At 43.0% G+C, this 17,804-nt stretch overlaps 2 protein-coding genes across 2 annotated transcripts; one reads left to right on the top strand and one right to left on the bottom strand.

Moving 5' to 3' along the window:
• The first annotated feature begins 7,055 nt into the window (after window positions 1-7,055).
• Window positions 7,056-8,814, top strand: LOC115528768 (uncharacterized). Its single transcript, XM_030337068.1, has 2 exons — window positions 7,056-8,025; window positions 8,233-8,814. The coding sequence occupies exons 1-2, from the start codon at window positions 7,201-7,203 to the stop codon at window positions 8,563-8,565; spliced, it is 1,158 nt and encodes a 385-aa protein (XP_030192928.1). The 5' UTR covers window positions 7,056-7,200; the 3' UTR covers window positions 8,566-8,814.
• Window positions 8,815-8,873: 59 nt separating this feature from the next.
• Window positions 8,874-12,748, bottom strand: LOC115528767 (uncharacterized). Its single transcript, XM_030337067.1, has 3 exons — window positions 12,493-12,748; window positions 11,439-11,514; window positions 8,874-11,295 (listed from the first exon to the last, which is right to left on the bottom strand). The coding sequence occupies exons 2-3, from the start codon at window positions 11,511-11,513 to the stop codon at window positions 9,418-9,420; spliced, it is 1,953 nt and encodes a 650-aa protein (XP_030192927.1). The 5' UTR covers window position 11,514; window positions 12,493-12,748; the 3' UTR covers window positions 8,874-9,417.
• Between the last annotated feature and the right edge of the window lie 5,056 nt (window positions 12,749-17,804).

Genomic DNA, 17,804 nt, shown 5'->3' with positions numbered 1-17,804 from the left:
GTGCCTTCATGCCTCTTTTTGAAAGGGAAGTGAGCTGGCAGGTCGGGCAGGATTTACAAAAAGCTACAACCTCCTGGTATACACCAGGCCAATAAAACCGGGTAGCAATCCTGTCCAGGGTTTTCTGTTGCCCTAAGTGGCCTGACCAGGGAATACTGTGAGCTAGATTCAGTACCTTAGCACGCAGTAGCTTAGGAACTACCAGTTGCTCTCCCTCAGCACTTACACGCATCAGCCTTCCCTCTCTCAACACAAAGCACTCTTTTCCACACACTGCCGCCCTAGAAACATCCTCCTCGTTCCTCACTCTCTTGAAGTGGGCACTCAATGTGGCGTCATCTCTCTGCACCTGCCCAAAGTCCGTAACCTCCACCACACTCACATCTAGTGGTGGTAGGGGTAGCTGCTCCTGTACTGGAGTTCCTAAAACTTTTTCCCTCCTCCTAACTGACTTGGGTTTCCTATCCTTCCCCCCTGAGCAACCTACAGGAAAGGGTAACTCCTGCCACGAAGCTACATCCGTGGCGTTAGCCTTAGCTTGAGCTCTAGTTACCACACAACTGCTCGCTTGGGGTAAGTGACGCTGCAATAACTCTGCCAACACAGGCACGTCCTGTCCTAGCACCACAGGGTAAGGACAGTTATCCATCATGCCGACATTCAGCAAGTAAGACTGACCTTCAATCTCCACTGTACGTCCGCTGTCTGGTGCTCACTCTCGTCACCGTGTATACAACGTACCTTGACGCTCCCCAGTCCCACTAACCCCTCTGTACCCAGACATGCTCTTCGGACAAATTCTGACGGGCACTATAGCATCCCTAGAGCTAGGGGTTGCCTTAGTAGAACCATTGCATGGGGTGTAACATAATCTGGCATCTCTAGTGGGCGCTAAAGGGCACTCTGGTTTGATATGGCCAGGCTGTCCGCAGTTATGGCAGATTATTTTATACCTAGGCTTACTGGGCTGATTGGGCTTCTGGGGCTTACTATTAGGGCTACTAAGCCCCCTGAACTCACGACCACCACCCCCAGACTTACCAGACGGCTTCCGGTCAAAGTCCCGCTGGGCGTCTTGGCTGCGTCGGTTCATTGTCTCTTGGTTCCCGCCTTGGTAACCTTTCCTGTGTCGGCGGGCAGCGATGAAAGCCTCTGCCAGTTCAGCGGCTTGCTTCGAGGACTGTGGGTTATGTTCTTTAACCCACACCCTCAGTTCCGGGCTCAGTATACGGAGAAACTGCTCCAGAATGATTATATCTCCGATCTGCTCTTTAGTCTTCTCCGTGGGGCAAATCCACTTTTGGTAGAGGTCGGCGAGTCTTGATTGAAGTTCCCTCGCCGTCTCATCCTCCAGGAACCCCATGGAGTGGAACCTGTGACGATAGGCCTCTGGGTCAATTTCATACTTTGTCAAGATGGCTTGTTTCACCTTGGCATAGTCTCTGGTGTCCAGTATGTCCATTGCCACATAAGCAGCACGGGCCTTCCCTGACAACAGGGGTACAATATACAGAGCCCAACTTTCCACTGGCCACTGGTTTGCGAGAGCAATCCTCTCAAACGTGGTTAAATAATGTTCAATGTCCTCATCTTCCGCGTATGGGGTCATCTTGGGTGGACTCCATCTGAACGGCACCGGAGGGAGATAGGGCCTTGGAGTATCCGAGAGAGGGCTGGATGAACATGACCTTACGTCCGGCCGGGGTATGCTGCTGGCGGGACGTGACGTCCTCGGCGAAGAGCCCGGATGAGGATTTTGCAACGGAGCAAAGTCGGGGGCGCGGTGTGCCACTTCCTCTTCTTCTCGGGACCGACGATCTAGGCTTCCGGTGTCCACCAGTGTTTCCAGTTGTTGGAACTGGTGCTCTAGTGATCGCCATCTTTGATTCTGTAGCTGCGCCTCCCGCTCCTGTCGCTCCTCCCTGGTTTGCTGGGCCTGGAAGAAGGATCTTATTGCAGACTCGATCCGGCATATTCGGTCCTCTGGGGGGGCTTAATGTGGCCTGGGCTGGGTGTCCCCAAACGAAGCTGAAGAGGGCGCCGACGGGGCGGCTGACGTTGCAACCATGTTGGTTGCTCTCTGCGCCGTAGCAGAGCCTTTCCGCGTCCGTTGGGACATTCTGCGCTTGAGTGCCGACTCTAGCGGACCACTGGATCCCACCACTGCCACCAAATGTCAAGGGGTAGAATGTCGAGCGGTCTTAGGATCAGCACAAAAAGGCAGTGGTGCAGCAAAAATTACTTTTATTTACATTTTCAGAGCATATACAGAGAGCATGGCCTAGCTTCTGCCTTCTAGCTCCCCTCGTCGGGACTGACACGGCTCCCTTATATGGGCTGACCCGAGATTGGTGCATACCAATCCCTCAAATATCAGCGGGGGTGTTTACATATCAAATCAACAAAATATGCATCAAAACTGATCAAAACAAACGTATCTTAAATGAATTAAACTACAACACCTTAGTTAATATTCGTGCGTGCATACCCGCCACTACTTACAAATTCTATATTCCAACAAAGATAATTTATTTGGCGGAGACGCAACGGCGTCACTCGCACACGCCCCGCACCATATAGCTGTCCCCAGTCGGGCGCTCGCTTCCTAGAAGCCGCAGGGATCGCACAGCTGACCACGGCGGTGAGCAGTTCTCCTTTTTACCACTCCATAAACAAACCCGCCCCACGATCGCATCATACACCAAACCCCAAACAATATGCAGACACTATGCAGAAACTTGATTACGGGTTGATCTTGCACGTCAGATAAATGCCCGGTGCGGCCTCAATACGGACGCGTGAGGACGCGCCAATAGCCGTGTCATCACACGGTCATTTATGTACCCGCGCACCACTGCTACATACAGATCACTTCCGCGATTTAGAAAAGTACTAGACACGCCTCCGACTACAAGTTACGCCTCCGACTACAAGTTACGCCTCCTACTACAAGTTACGCCTCCTCCGACTACAAGTTACGCCTCCTAGTACAAGTTACGCCTCCGTCTTGCAGGACGCAGACAGATACTATTGGAGTAATGCGTGATCGCGAGATCACACGATTAGAGTGGGAGTGATCAGCAGCGGTGACCGCGGCGCAGCCGTTCCGCAACGCTTACGTCCCCGGTGGAAATCAGGCTTTATGCCCCCAACTTAGCCTTCTAGGCAGCGATTCCAAGGCGTTTCCAGCCTGAAGGACTTAACCACCAACCGCCCCCAACCCTGCGCGCTGCCTTAAAGGCTCCGTGGGGGGCATACAACGCCATACATGGGGCCGGTGACAAGACGCTGTGTTGCGCTTTCAAAATAAAAGCAAGTGAGTAAAATATTTAAAAATCTGATATTTTGCTGTATAATTTTTGGGTGGGACAAATGCGCCTGTCTCGAAAATTGGAGAGGACACGTCCCCTCCGTCCACCCCGGTTCCTACGCCTGTTACGTATTTTAAGAACACAAGCTGTATTACCTCCACATAGCCTCTAGGAAGCAGATTCAAACACACAAGCTGTATTACCCTCACATAACCACTAGGAAGCAGGACCAAACATATAAGCCGTAAATACTATACATAGCCACAAGGGGAGCAACACCTTACTGAAGGCTGCAATTGCTGCTCCAACAACAGAAGGTAGCACCTCAGACAAGTGAGGAAGCCGAGGCTAATACGTCACACCGGCTCCGCCCACTTCACACAGGCCGCGTGGATTTGAACATAACAGTCTACAGAGAAGTAGAGAATTCAGAAACTTCAGGCAGCTCAGACTCGTGGGTTAGGGTTTTTGATCAGCTGGGAGTCGCTCAGCACGTGTTCGACACACTTGCCCTCCTTTTGCTCCGTAGTTACCATACCGAAATAATTTAACAAATAAGGGAGGTTAAAGGCGATCCGGATTGGACTACTTTCTTTGAAGAATGCTGCACGCCCTAGATCAGGTGAGACGACGAGCCGAGGTAAACCTTGAATTGTTGTACAGCGAGGACGAGGCTTAGTGCCTCTTTCAATGGTTGGGGAGTATGCTCGCTTATGTACATTACATTTCCGAGAGAAGTAGCACACGGGGTGCTCAATACCATCGGGCCCATGCTGAAGTAGAACAGCGCCTGCACCTACATCGCTTGCGTCAACAACTAGGTGGAATGGACTACCGAAGTCGGGGGCCAGCAGTACAGGATTGTAGCTAGGAGGCTGCTGCTGCTGGGGCTTGTGGGCCGGAAGCCGCTGCTGCAGATGCAACTGGGTCTCTCGTGGCAAGCAGCCCAAAGGTAGGCTTCTCAGGCTCAGCAAACACGTTCCTGTAAGCATGTACTTGACACCCCACAGCAAGTAGTAGAGACAATTGCAGTACCCTCATTAGCAACACATTCTCACTCTCAGCGAGTCGATTTTTGACGAACGGTCAGTGACTTTGGCTTCAGCTTCTGACGCAAAAGGGTACCCTTGTGCTTCTTTTTTCGACGCATGGGGTTTGACCTGATGGCCGCACATAGAGACGCTATGAGCATTCATCCCATTGGCTAACGGCGGACCTTGTGCTGCTTTTTTCGACACAGGGGTTTTTCTACTCATTGCAATGTAATCCCTCCACGGCACTAGCTATGAGCATTCATCCCATTGGCTAACGGAAGACCCGATGGCTGCATATTAACGGCGATTTTACAGGGAAATCTTACTCAACACAACTACACCAACGTGTCCTTGTTAATTACACAACATGTATGGGTTAAGGCTCTGGACATCAGTTGTCCTGTTTTGTGCTTTGACTGAGAGAAACAATCATTTTTTTGATCAGTGTTGGGCAGCTGAGGTCGTTACTATAGAGACCACGTCCGTCCGCTTTTTGACGGACAGAGCAACCCTTTCTCATCAAAATTACGTTACCAGAGAACTATTCGGCATTCTCAATTAGGTTTGTCTAAAAACTTAATTTTGTCTGTGATTACGTTTTATCGAACACATCGTAAAAACGAATCCGTTCTCAGCCTTTTGCAATTTATTTACCGTGTTACTATGGCAGAATAAAGAATAAATTCATGCATTATCATTCAACTTCACCATGTGTTTTTACAGTATAGAGTGGTGGAGGGATGACATGTGTTGGCCAACCCGGAAGTGAGCGTCGCCCTGGGTTCCCTTGACAAAAAGCCAACGGCTCTTTCCATTGGATTTTGGATTATTGCAGAAAAATTAGCATCTTTGAAGCACCTCCTCAAAAACTGAAAATAAATAAATAAATAAAAATAACCGTGCTCCAAAGAACGAAATGTAAACCAATGCATTCTGAATGGGAGTGTTTCTCCGATCTTTCCATGCTACACAGAACGAAATGTAAACCCATGCAAATAAAGACTTCATGGTCATAATAATTTAAATATCATTAATCTCCTGATTGTTTAGGCTCGTAATCTATTTTTTTCAACGGGGCACTTGACCGTCATGGTTGCTATGGTGGATGCTATCGACCGCCCCCATTGCTCTAAAAACGGGACTCTCTAAATCGACGCCACTTCGCCCGGGGCGGGACTTTACGTCCTAGGTCACTCGCTATGGGTGTGCATGTGTGAGCGAAGCCGTCACTCGCAGTGGGTGTGCATGTGAGAAAGGGTTTGGCTTTTTGTGTCTATGGGTTTGTAATAACGGTTCTGATGATTTTTGCTGATGGAAAAGTGGTCTTTTATTTCCATAATCATGTTCAGTGAACGAACAAAATGCGATCTCTTTGTTTACAGTTACCAACGACCAACGTTTAAAGACTTATGACTGGGGGTTCGATTCCCTAGTGATGCAAGGTTTTTTCTTTTATTTTGGACTGCACACACATCGCGAGTGACGGATACGCGCACAATGTACACACATCACTGTCGTTACAATTCCTAGGCAACCGAAGTTTAAAGATTGTCAAGTGGTTAACCTGATGGGTTAGTGGTCAGAGAACAACTCATTAACGCGGGGATAAGGGGTTTGATTCCTTAATGAAGCTAGCTTTTTTCGCTCATATTGGACTGGATGTTTGTATGCCATTTTGCAAGTGTATCAACTTCTCTTATGTGTTTACATTGTAGGCTACATACATTGTAGCCTAACCCTGCGTTCACACCAAAAGATGCAAAAAGATGCCGCGCGGCACGATCCTATTCAAAGTGAATGTAGAGACGCGTAGCGGGTTTGCTGCCGGTGTGAGTACCAAATGTACTCACGTATCGACATTTGACGTATCGACACAAGCCAACGGACAAAACCCGGAAGTGTTGTTTATAAACGGTGCTCAATCAGTTTTGGCTTGGATTTCATTGAACGGAGCCCGTTCTCTCACAAAGCCATTGTAAACACGTCTAAAAGCACTGATGAATGCATATTTTTATTTTCACATATGTTAAAGTAAGGATTGGCGTTGTTAAAGTTAGACATTAAGACAGTATTTTCTAGTTTCTATTAACTGAAAATGAAGAACTTGGACAGTCATATGATTGATGAGATTTTATTTGCTTATACAAAACAAAATAAATAAGACAATACATTGATACAACTGAGGAACAGCTAAATGTAAATCCATAAAAAACGGCATGTTTAGATCCCACGGTGAATTGAGGATGAATTCATGAATGTGTTCATATTAAATATTCATCCTATTCCTTGAAAATAGTTTTTTTTTTTTATGATTTTCCAGATGTTCAATGAATTGTATCCTTGCCTATACAACTAATAACAATAAATAATGTAAAATTGATCTTGTTTCCACTAGGGGTATCTGCTCTATAATTTAACAAACATCTGTAAAATATTAAAAATGTCCAGGTAGGCCTATAAGAATGTATATAATGTGTTACCACATTCATGAATATATATGGAAGCCCATTCCCGCCACAGGAAAAAAAAAAAACACCACAAACTATCTCATAATTATGAGATTAAAAGTCATAATAACGAGATTTAAAGTCATAATTACGAGATTTAAAGTCATAATTACGAAATTTAAAGTCATAATTACGAGATTTAAAGTCATAATTACGAGATTTAAAGTCATAATTACGAGATTAAAAGTCATAATTACGAGATTTAAAGTCATAATTATGAGATTTAAAGTCATAATAACGAGATAAAAAAGTCATAATAATGAGATTTAAAGTCATAATTACGAGATATAAAGTCATGACAGTAGGCTGCATCTAGATGGTTTACATTAAGATCAGTGTCGTAACGTCATGGAGTTGGATCACCACATTGAGCAATATTTCCAAAGACGATATACAAATGATGAAATTCTGGCAGTATTGGCTGAGGTGCATGGGGTAGTGCTGAGCAAGCGGACACTTGAAAGGATTCTGAGAGAGAAAAGATTGTGGCGCAGGAAGGGCAAGACAGATGTGGCCGAGGTGGCAGCTTTCATTGAAGCGCAACTCCAAACGTCTGGGCAGTGTCATGGCTACCGTTGGATGTACCAAAAATGTTGGATAAATGGCATTATTACCGACAGGGAAACAGTACGTGTTCTCTTGCGGCTGTTGGACAGTGAGGGAGTTGACCTGAGATCAAGAAATAGACTACGGCGGAGAGTATATCACAGCCGGGGTCCCAATTACGTCTGGCACATTGACGGCTATGACAAACTTAAACCGTATGGGATCTGTATAAGTGGATGCATAGATGGTTTTTCTAGGAGACTCATCTGGCTGGAGGCATACAAAACTAATAATGATCCGAACGTGATTGCTGGTTATTTCATGGATGCTGTACTAATAGCTCAAGGTTGCCCTGAACGATTACGGGTAGATTTAGGGACAGAAAATGTTCGTTTGGCCGAAATGCAAAGATTCATGCACTTTTCAGAGGGTCAACTTGAAATCGAACATGTCACATTTGGTCCAAGCACTGGCAACCAGCGCATTGAAAGATGGTGGCTGACATTACGCAGTCAGTGCGCCCAGTTTTGGATGGACTTTTTCGATAAATTGAAATCGGATGGATACTTCGCTGACACCTTCCTGGACAAGTCATTGGTCCAGTTCTGTTTTCTTTCCACAATTCAGGTAAGTTTCACTATTCACTGCTTTATTTTTGTCTGTGGCTTATTCTTATTTGTATTATTTTATTTTTATTGTTACACTATACTATTGATTTGGTTTTACCAAAAAAGTTAAATACAAGAACCACACATTGCTTTCTGTCTGCAGGAAAGCTTTTTCATGCAATTCATTGCATTTCATTTGTATTCACTTTGAGCCTTGTCTTATCAGGCAGAACTGGAGGAGGTCGCATTCATCTGGAATGAGCACAGGATGCGTCGAGTGCACAACTCACGAAGTCCTCATGGCCGTCCATCCATCATCCATGCAGTGCCTCAACTCTACGGGGCCACGGACTACCTGTATCGCCCAAGTCTGGAGAAGATCGAGGCCTGCTTGGGGGAGTGTGTTTACAAAGACTTCCCATGTGATGAAGATGTGTTTCACATTTGTGTGGGGCTTATGTCTGAGCATGGCCTTGAATTAACTAACGACGTGTACAAGACAGTAGATCTGTATGTAAGACTTAGACAGCTAATTAACAATGAATTGCTACAGCCTTAAAAGCAGGGGTAGTTGTTTGTGCTAGATGAGCTGCAGTAGGCCTAATTCAGCATTAGGCCTACTGCAGCTCATTTAGCAAAACTTAACTTGCACCTATTTGTAACTAGAGTAGGCTTTAACTGGTTCTGCAACAATACAAGCCTAACAATATACTGTGTGTCTTAACCCCTTTTTTCCAATCGTTGTAGTGTCTTTAACATTAAGTTGACATTTCTACTGCAAAAATAAATATATTTGATATAAACATTATACTTAATATATTAATCATGCGTCAATATTGATTATTGGGAAATAACTAAACAGTTAGCCACAATTTAATGAACTTTTATTATTTTATTATCTTCCCATAAAACAGCTTTAGAAAACAACATAAGTATTGCTGGGGATATATATAAGCTGCTGATGGCAGCTGAAACGGCTAAACGATGTATTGGTGGTGATAACTTTAATACATTACATTAATACAATAGTTCATTATATAATTAAATATTTACACATTAAATATAATCTAGCATCTCAAAGTCTCTACATTAAATCACATTACATTATATAATTTCCTATTTACATATAATCCAGCATCTCAAAATCATAAAATTAAGTAATCTCGACATGAAGAGGCTGTTGATGGCATCTGAATCTGCTAAACTATGTATTGGTCGGGATGACTTCAAGACATTTCATTAATACAACAGTACATATAATAACATATTTACATAATCCAACATATCAAAATATGTACATTAAATCTCATTACATTAATACATCAGTACATTATATAATTTCATATTTACATATTACATATTGCATTAAATCATCTTGACATGAGGAGGCTGCTGATGGCAGCTGAATCAACTAAACTATGTCCATTGCCCACACACCACTCTCCAATACTTTGTTCATTTCGTGTCTGAAATCCGGGTAATTGTCATAATCAATTGGCAACTCCAAGTAGCATCCACATGTGTGGGCGATGGGCCGTCTCTGCATACCTTGCAAATTCGTGAAGCTCAAAGTAATGGTCTTACCAAGAAACAAATCAGAGCCAGTGCAAAACCGAAGGAATAGAGACAGGTGCTGTGCGTCAGATTCTCTAAGGTAAGTGCTAAGATGCTTTCCTATGTTCTTCTGCTGGTCGTTCATAGTAGTGGGGTAAGAGATAGACCTAATCACCTTCCTCAGTGTTGGATGAAGATTTACATACGCTTCTGAAATGCCTTCCAAATCTGACCTAAAGGGTGCAAGCACCTTGCTCCACTGCTCTAGGACAAAGGCGGGTTCTTGAACCAGCTTTTGGTGGGCAAGCTCCTCCAAGAGCTGTTCAATATTATCAGCGGTTGGCATTCTTCGACAGCTGTGGAGATCCATTACTTCAATCAATTCTTCCTGATCCACACTTTCAAAATCTGAACGGCAGGATTCAAACACCAATCTCTCTGACTCTGTGACATATTTCAGGAAGCAGTCAACAAGACTACTCTTCACACTTCCCAGGGCAACTTTCTCCAAAATTACTGGGGCTATTTTTATAGGCAGGTACTTCTCTTTTTGCCAACCCATTGCTATTATTCTGCCAATGCTTTCCCACTGCTGCTTACCAAAATCATGGCGTAGAAAAGGCACCTTGAAAGCATTTCCTAAAGTGCATTGCTCATAAAAGTCCAGCCAAAATTCAGTTAGCACATCCCTTAACACGCCACCTTCATCAACTGCCATTTCCAAACTTCCATTGGGAAGAATTACTTGGATGAAAACATCATCTCGCATGACACTCGCGTCCAAAAAATGTGTGATTAGTTCTCTCAGGATCTGCCCACGGTGAACAACAATTATTCTCTTTGTTCTTTCACTCTGATCAATGGGCACATGAGCAATATCTAGGGTCGGAGTAGATGAACTTGATGCCCGAGGAGACGTTTGTAAGGTATCATCAAGGCTAACCCAGTCCAGATCATGTAGGTGTCCTTGGAAAAAGGTAACTGTGCCACTATTCTCAAAGTCATCTACAGCATTGGCGGCATCAACTTCGCTCACACTCATTTCAACAGTGGAGCAATCGAAGGGCTCAGGATCACTGTTTGTATCAGACAGGACATTGCTGCTACTAGCATATACCACATCTGCGGTTTCCTGACCTTCAGCTAGAGGTAAACTAGGCCTAGGGGGGTTGGGTGAGGCTGCAAGCTGATTCTCACTGCAACCATCCCTCTTGGTTGTTGCTAAGTAAAAGCGTAAAATGGGCAGCTTTGTTACTTCATAAAGATCCCCAACTGTAGTCAGGGGATCTAACGGGCGCTCCTGAAAATCAGTTAGTTCAATCGCAAAATCTTGAACATTTCCTTCTGCATTTTTCTGACCAGGGAAAAACAGGTTTTTGGCCTGTTCAATTAACTGATCTTTACAACAATTCTTGGACACAGAGATTTTCCTGGTCCCGCCCCCCTTTTTGGCCCTCATTTGTAAGAATTTCCCGTCACGGAAATTCAACCAGCCAATTTCAATTTTACGCTCTTTCTTCTGAGCATTTTGACATGGTAACTTCTCAGACAAGTGTTCACGATCGTCACTTTTTGCTAACTTGGCTTTCAGTCGCTCAAAAAGTTTTGATTTGCGGGCAACAGGATTCTTCCCCTTCAATCTGCAATATCCAAGGACAGCCAGTCGGTCTCCATATGATGGTAGATACTCGGTTAACTGGTCGTCGTTCATGAGCAGGAGGACATTGGGATCGATCTTAAAAAAAGAGGAAAACACACACACACAGCCACAAAACAAATATAATTTAACATAAACAGAAGCAGTAATTAAAAAAAAAATCAAAAAAATGCATAAACACACAATTTAGCCTATCTTTCCCCCATTAACAGACTAGTTACCTTATCGTTTTCCAGTTGCTTTATGTTTTCTTCTGGTACATTCCGCGACCTCAAGAACTCGCACAACTCATCCATCCTGTGAGAGGCCAACACAAATATTTAACGAACGGAACAGATGCCAACTACATTGTGATGCATTGAGCACATGGATGAGCTAACATTATGCATTGTACATATTTATAATTCGAAATTCGTCCCACGCCGGGCCATTTTTACTTACTACTAGCGCCACAAGAGGGGTCAAATGACCCCTAAGTCATTTGAATGAGAGGCTGTGCATTTGCACATAATGATCACTAGGTGGCGCCAATGAGCTATTACCGCGCGAGCGCCACATGTGCGTGTCTGTCACAAGCCTAGTCCTCACGATTTTGTCATAAATGTACATATATGAAGTACAAACAGCCTATATTTTCACTAAGGGTTTAAGATTGAATGATGCAAATAAAGTAATTAAATTAATTGAGATATGCCTATATTGTTATCGTGGATATTTTCTCAAGACCACTCCATTCCATCAACTTTATGAACCAGCAGTTGGCTGAGTGGTTTAGGCCCTGCAATACGGGCGACCTGAGTTCGCGTCCTGTACGTCATTTAATTCTTGCCGTTGGCTTATTTTGTAATTTCCTTTATATCAGAGAAATTAGGCTTAACAATTTACTTTTTATGTACTCAGAATTCGAACACCACTACAAAATGGCGAGCATCCTATATAGTGCACTATATAGTGCACTATATAGTGCACTATATCCGTGATAGGGAACGATTTCGAACACTTTGAACTAGTTTAAAAAGAGAAAACATTTTGACTAAAAGTTGACTACAATTTAAGGACTTTTTGTCGACTAAAACTAGACTAAAACTACAAAGGAAAACAATGACTAAAATGTGACAAAATCTAAAATAGCTGACAAAATTAACACGGTGCTAATACTAGAACTAGCTAACATAGCTGCAGCAGAGTGCTTTTTCAAAGGAAACATAAACCAGATGAAAAGACGCTGAATTACTGAATATAGGCTTAAAAGAGCATCTCTACAAATTCGGTTACCTTGCTGTTTCGCCTTGCGAATAGGAGGATGACCGAGAGAAGTGATGACTTGCAGGTTCATCAGCCTCAGGTCCGAAATGATGGCGCCGACTGGTAGCCTAGTAGCGCGTGCCGCTCTGTCGTGCCGATTTCGAACTTGAAGGAAGTGAGGTCAGGGGGCAGGCTAACCGTCGAAAATCTCGTAATTATGACTTTAAATCTCATTATTATGACTTTTTTATCTCGTTATTATGACTTTAAATCTCATAATTATGACTTTTTTATCTCGTTATTATGACTTTAAATCTCATAATTATGACTTTAAATCTCGTAATTATGACTTTTAATCTCGTAATTATGACTTTTAATCTCGTAATTATGACTTTAAATCTCGTAATTATGACTTTAAATCTCGTAATTATGACTTTAAATCTCGTTATTATGACTTTTAATCTCATAATTATGAGATAGTTTGTGGTGTTTTTTTTTTTTCCTGTGGCGGGAATGGGCTTCCATAAATATATCCTCAATTGGCCGTGGGATCAAAAGATTATGTTTTCATGGATTTACACTGAGCTATATGTGAATTGCAGTGTATATGTTTGGATACACACACGGGCACACACACTGACATATTCGTATATTATTACATATTTTTTTATTCATGTGGCCTGCAGTGGCGATATCGCACAGGTGTATTCCCACAGGCTCGGAAAACAACAGTCATCAAGCCATATCTCCACTCCCCTCGACGGGAAGGGGGGGGGGGGGATGGGGGAATGCCATCTGAAAGAAGCAGAGGTGTGCAGATGTATTAATCTTGAGACCTTAATCTTCATACAATTAGTCTCGTCAGGGATTTGTATCCATATTTACAACTTAAATGTACCTATGATCTTGGACGGCAGATGTAATCACAGTACCCCCCGTCGTAGCTGTCGGAATATATTCCTTCCAGTTTGCCTCTTTTCCCTGTACCAATATATCCTAAAACAGAAAAAAACTGAAACCATAGTCTAACCACACACTTTGCATGCGGTCTATACAGGTATGACCTCAACACTTCATGTACTGATGCATAAGATTAGAGACTTGGAGAAGCAACAGTTGAGTGGAGGGCTACCTCAAGAACAGCTTATGGCATTCTGGAATTTATGTTATCACCTCCCGTTCCAGTAGTCCGTCTCTTTATAAGGAGGAATGGGTGTTTTGTCAAGCAAGTAGAGAGTGGCTAAGTGATACTTGAGTTATATTGCGGCAACCCGATGCCGTTGGCTCCCATAAAACGTTGCTGCTTAAAGTCCCTATTATGAAAGGTAAGAACCTGTGCAGACTTTGTAGAGCCGATCACATGCCATGCAGGTTATTGCAGTATTCTTCAAGGAAAGTGGTCAAATCCAAAGGATAGCTTTTAACAGCTACTTTATTTGGTAAAGTATTTCGGTATGGTAAACTAATACTATGGAGCAAAAGGAGGTTGAAAGTGTGTCTAGCACGTGCTGAGCGTCTCCTAGCTGACCAAAACTATATTAACCCTATCGTATGGGCTGCCGAGAGATTCTGAGGAGCATGCTCGATGTGTATGTTGTTATGTGCCTAATCCAATACCCGTACTTCCATGAGTATACTTAAAGGAAGTACACTATCTGCACTATCCGTACTCACTTGAGTACGGTAATTTTTCAGATGTGAGTGCTGTTCCAAATCGAGTACTCTGTGGTGCACTTACCGGAAATTACGATCACGACTGCCGCCGCGGCTCCTCCCCCGCAATAAACATCCCGCTTTGAACGGTGAACTCTTTACGCCTAGCAGCTATAAAAAGCTATAAAAACTACAAAATAACTCTATTAATGCAGGCTATGTGGAAAATGCGCCGACTTTGGCTCAGCCTGGCTCCGCCTCTTCCGCTACGTAGCTAAGATGGCTGCCGTTGAGTACGGGGAGTGTCCTTCGATCCACACTTCACGATTAGCCCGTTTTGAGTACGGCATCCGGGTCCTTGAAGTATACTTCTTTTCGCCGGATCTGAATTGGAACGTACTGCGTACTCAAATTTTGAGTACGCAGTACGGACAGTACGGGTATTGGAACACGGCCATGGTCTGATCCGCATGGCCGGAAGTAGTGGGAGGAGCTGGTGTGACGTATTACCCTCGGCCTCCTCACCTGTCTGTGGTGCTGCCCTCTGTGGATGGAGCTGTTATTGCAGCCTTCAGTAAGGTCCTGCTCCCCTTGTGGCTATGTATAGTATTTACAGCTTATAGGTTTGGTCCTGCTTCCTAGGGTCTATGTGTGGGTTGGTCAGGTTGTTAAAATACGTAACAAGGTCCCAATACTGTACATGGTGTAGAACTCTGCTCTGTAGTTGGCGGATACTCTACACCAGTGGTTTTCAAACTGTGGGGCGCGCCCCCCCTGGGGGGCGCCAGAGTTCTTCAGGGGGGGCGCGACGTGAGAAAAAAATAAACCCGAAAAAAACCTGAAAGTCGATGATTCAAATCATCAGTCGTACTTCAACTGTTGAAGTAACATAACTGAATCAATTTTCAACCGTTTATAGTCGTGCAAACCATTTAACATATCTACACACTTGTATCTTCAATAATATCGAAACAGAATTTCGATATCATTTAAAAATTCTTCAGAATCACAGTTTTAGTTTCATACCGCTTCGTTTTCAGCTGTTTTCATTGAAGACGTCAGCCCATTCTGATACACCTACTCCTAGACATCGTAACTCATTCCTTTTTCAACCGTTTACCATCGTTCAAACCATTAAACAAATCTACACACTTGTATCTTCAATACTATCGAAACGGAATTTTGATAGCATTTATACTTTTTTCAGAATCACAGTTTTAGTTTCTTACCGGCATCGTTTTCAGTTGCTTATAATAATTTAGGTCACCATAGCAACGCCGGTAAACAAACCCCGCCGATTAGTCTAATCTCTGGACTGAAAATGCAGATCTGATTCGACTGGCAGTTTACACAGATTAAGATGTTCAAATGTATTTAAAAAAGGTTAAGCTAAAACATGCTTAGATAAAGTTGTTAAATTGTGTTAAGAAATGTGTTTAAAAACGCACAAAGATGTTGTAATGATTAAAAAATATGTTTCAAATGTTTCAAAAATATGTTTCAAATGTTTTAAAATTATGATCAGAGATGTTTAAAATGTGTAAAATAATTAAAATAGCGTTCAAAACACAGGTATTTAGAAAAAAAAAATTGGGGGGGGGGGGGGGGGGCTCAGCTGACATTTTTTCTCTGGGGGGGGGCTCACTCTCTCACACTTTGAAAACCCCTGCTCTACACCATGTAAAAACATGTATAGACCCCACAGGACATTACATTATTATATTAAATTAGGATATTGTACACTGATGCACCCTTCACTGATGCACTTACTGTTGAGCCACAGAAAATGTGCCTGTCCTTTGAACCTGTCAGTGGACACTATTTTCCTGAAGGTGGAACACACCAGAGCCAGAGTTAAGTAAGCTTTATCTCCCTCTTGGAGTACCACCTCAGTGAGGATGTCAGACAGCACTGACTTTGGCAACTGTAAAATATATGTCAGGCAAGATCAAGAAGATTTCATAGATAACACAACAACACAGTTTCAAACGCAATGGGGCGATAAAAGCTTTTTTGCATAAGGCTAGAGCAATTTCAATATCTAAAATTATATGTAAATTGATTATAACACATCCCCATATGTGCACATTTGGTTTCCACTACCACAAAAAAACATATGGGATCTTAAGTGTTTAATTCTTTATCAATGTCCTTTAAAGAGCTAAAGAAAGCAGTCGATGAGGTAATAATAATTACAGCACCAGTGAAGTAAAAACAATTACCTCCGAAAGACTTCTCAGACTGAACCTTTGAAAGCTAAATAAACTCTTATTGTTCAATTACATAAAAAAAAGCAGAATATGGATAAACGATGTACAGACAGATTTATATAAATATATATATGCATGTATGATCAAAACTGCATTTCTTCAAGCATGTCACCTTATGTTCAGTCTTTCTGGCCTTTGGGACCCTAAACACTGGCTCCAGCAACCCTGCGAGCAATGCTCGGGCCTCCTTGGTCCAGTATGCAAGCCTCCGTCCGTGGCTTTTGAGTGAGATAGTAACATAATAGTTAAACCTATTTATAAAAAAAAATTATTTAAGAAATTACTTTCAAAGTTCTGTCATACCCATCGATCTGGAAGCGTTCCATCAGCAAAATGCACCACCATTTCCTGCAGTACTTGGAAAAAAAAGCAAAGGAATAGTGCCAATACAGAATACTTCCGATAAACTGGCTCAAATGTGCATTTGCGTTTGACAGACTGTGACTTAACTTTCAGAAGGTAGGTCTTTGAGACCCTCCTAATGTTGGCCTTCCTGCTTTCTGGGTTTGGGGCGGTTGCTGTTAAGCTGTGGTATGTTTTTAGATTGAGGTAATGCTTGACTTCAGTATAAAACGCTTCCATTTCTGTGAAAATAAATAAAATAAACAAAGACAAAGACAGTTTTCAGAATTAAGGCCAGAAAACAATTAATTCAATGGTATTAGGGAAAGGGGAATTATCACCTACAAAAGCCCTCCCCCCCCCCCCCCCCCACAACTTCATTCAAATGAAGTTCATTTTTAAAATGTCTATTTATTTTATATTGTTTTTGCTTTATTATAAGTTGGCTGTAGTTATTTTGTTTTATTTCTCAAGTATGCTGCTTAGAATAGTTTGTGCCGTGTTTAGTCACATAAAAACACCTCTTTTGTAGGCTTATTTGAAAAGGTTAAAATAATAAGCTCCGAAATGCCATCAATCTGATTATTATTCATAGATTAGAAAATAAAAGGAGATCGTTAATACTTACCTAAAGAGCGTTTTAGTATGCGCATGCACATTTAATGACATCGTTTACAGGAAGTGCGTCAGCGTTCTAGTATGCGCAAGCGCATGCGCATGTAATGACATAGTTTACAGGAAGTGCGTCATTATTTCGCATCTAGGACCCCCGAGCCGATCTGGCAGCCGAACACATATGGTACTCACACCGGACCACTTGCTGCCGAGAAAACCGGCAGCAACATTTGATTTGCGGCTCGGCAAGATTTGATTTGCAGCGCAGCACGCCCGTGCCCGCTGCCGGGCTCGGGCGTGCTGCGCTGCAGGCGCGTTCACGTGGATTTTGCGGCGCGATAAATGCTGCTGGAGTTGAAATATTTCCACTTTTCTGCAGCAAACGCGTGATGACAGCCAATCAGCGTTCAACAGCGTTGCCAAAGCTGTGTTTTGCGTCCCCTTCAAAGCTGCATCCATATA

Source organism: Gadus morhua, chromosome 16 (genome assembly GCF_902167405.1).
Source record: "Gadus morhua chromosome 16, gadMor3.0, whole genome shotgun sequence".
In the NCBI taxonomy this organism is placed as follows: Eukaryota; Metazoa; Chordata; class Actinopteri; order Gadiformes; family Gadidae; genus Gadus; species Gadus morhua.
This window is presented reverse-complemented; position numbering and strand designations above follow the sequence as displayed.

Coding starts and splice junctions, on each gene's coding strand:
- LOC115528768 (XM_030337068.1), top strand. CDS start 7,201: ATGGAGTTGGATCACCACATTGAGCAATATTTCCAAAGACGATATACA. Junction 8,026..8,232: donor GTTTTCTTTCCACAATTCAG/GTAAGTTTCACT, acceptor TTGTCTTATCAG/GCAGAACTGGAGGAGGTCGC.
- LOC115528767 (XM_030337067.1), bottom strand. CDS start 11,513: ATGGATGAGTTGTGCGAGTTCTTGAGGTCGCGGAATGTACCAGAAGAA. Junction 11,296..11,438: donor AGCAACTGGAAAACGATAAG/GTAACTAGTCTG, acceptor TCTTTTTTTAAG/ATCGATCCCAATGTCCTCCT.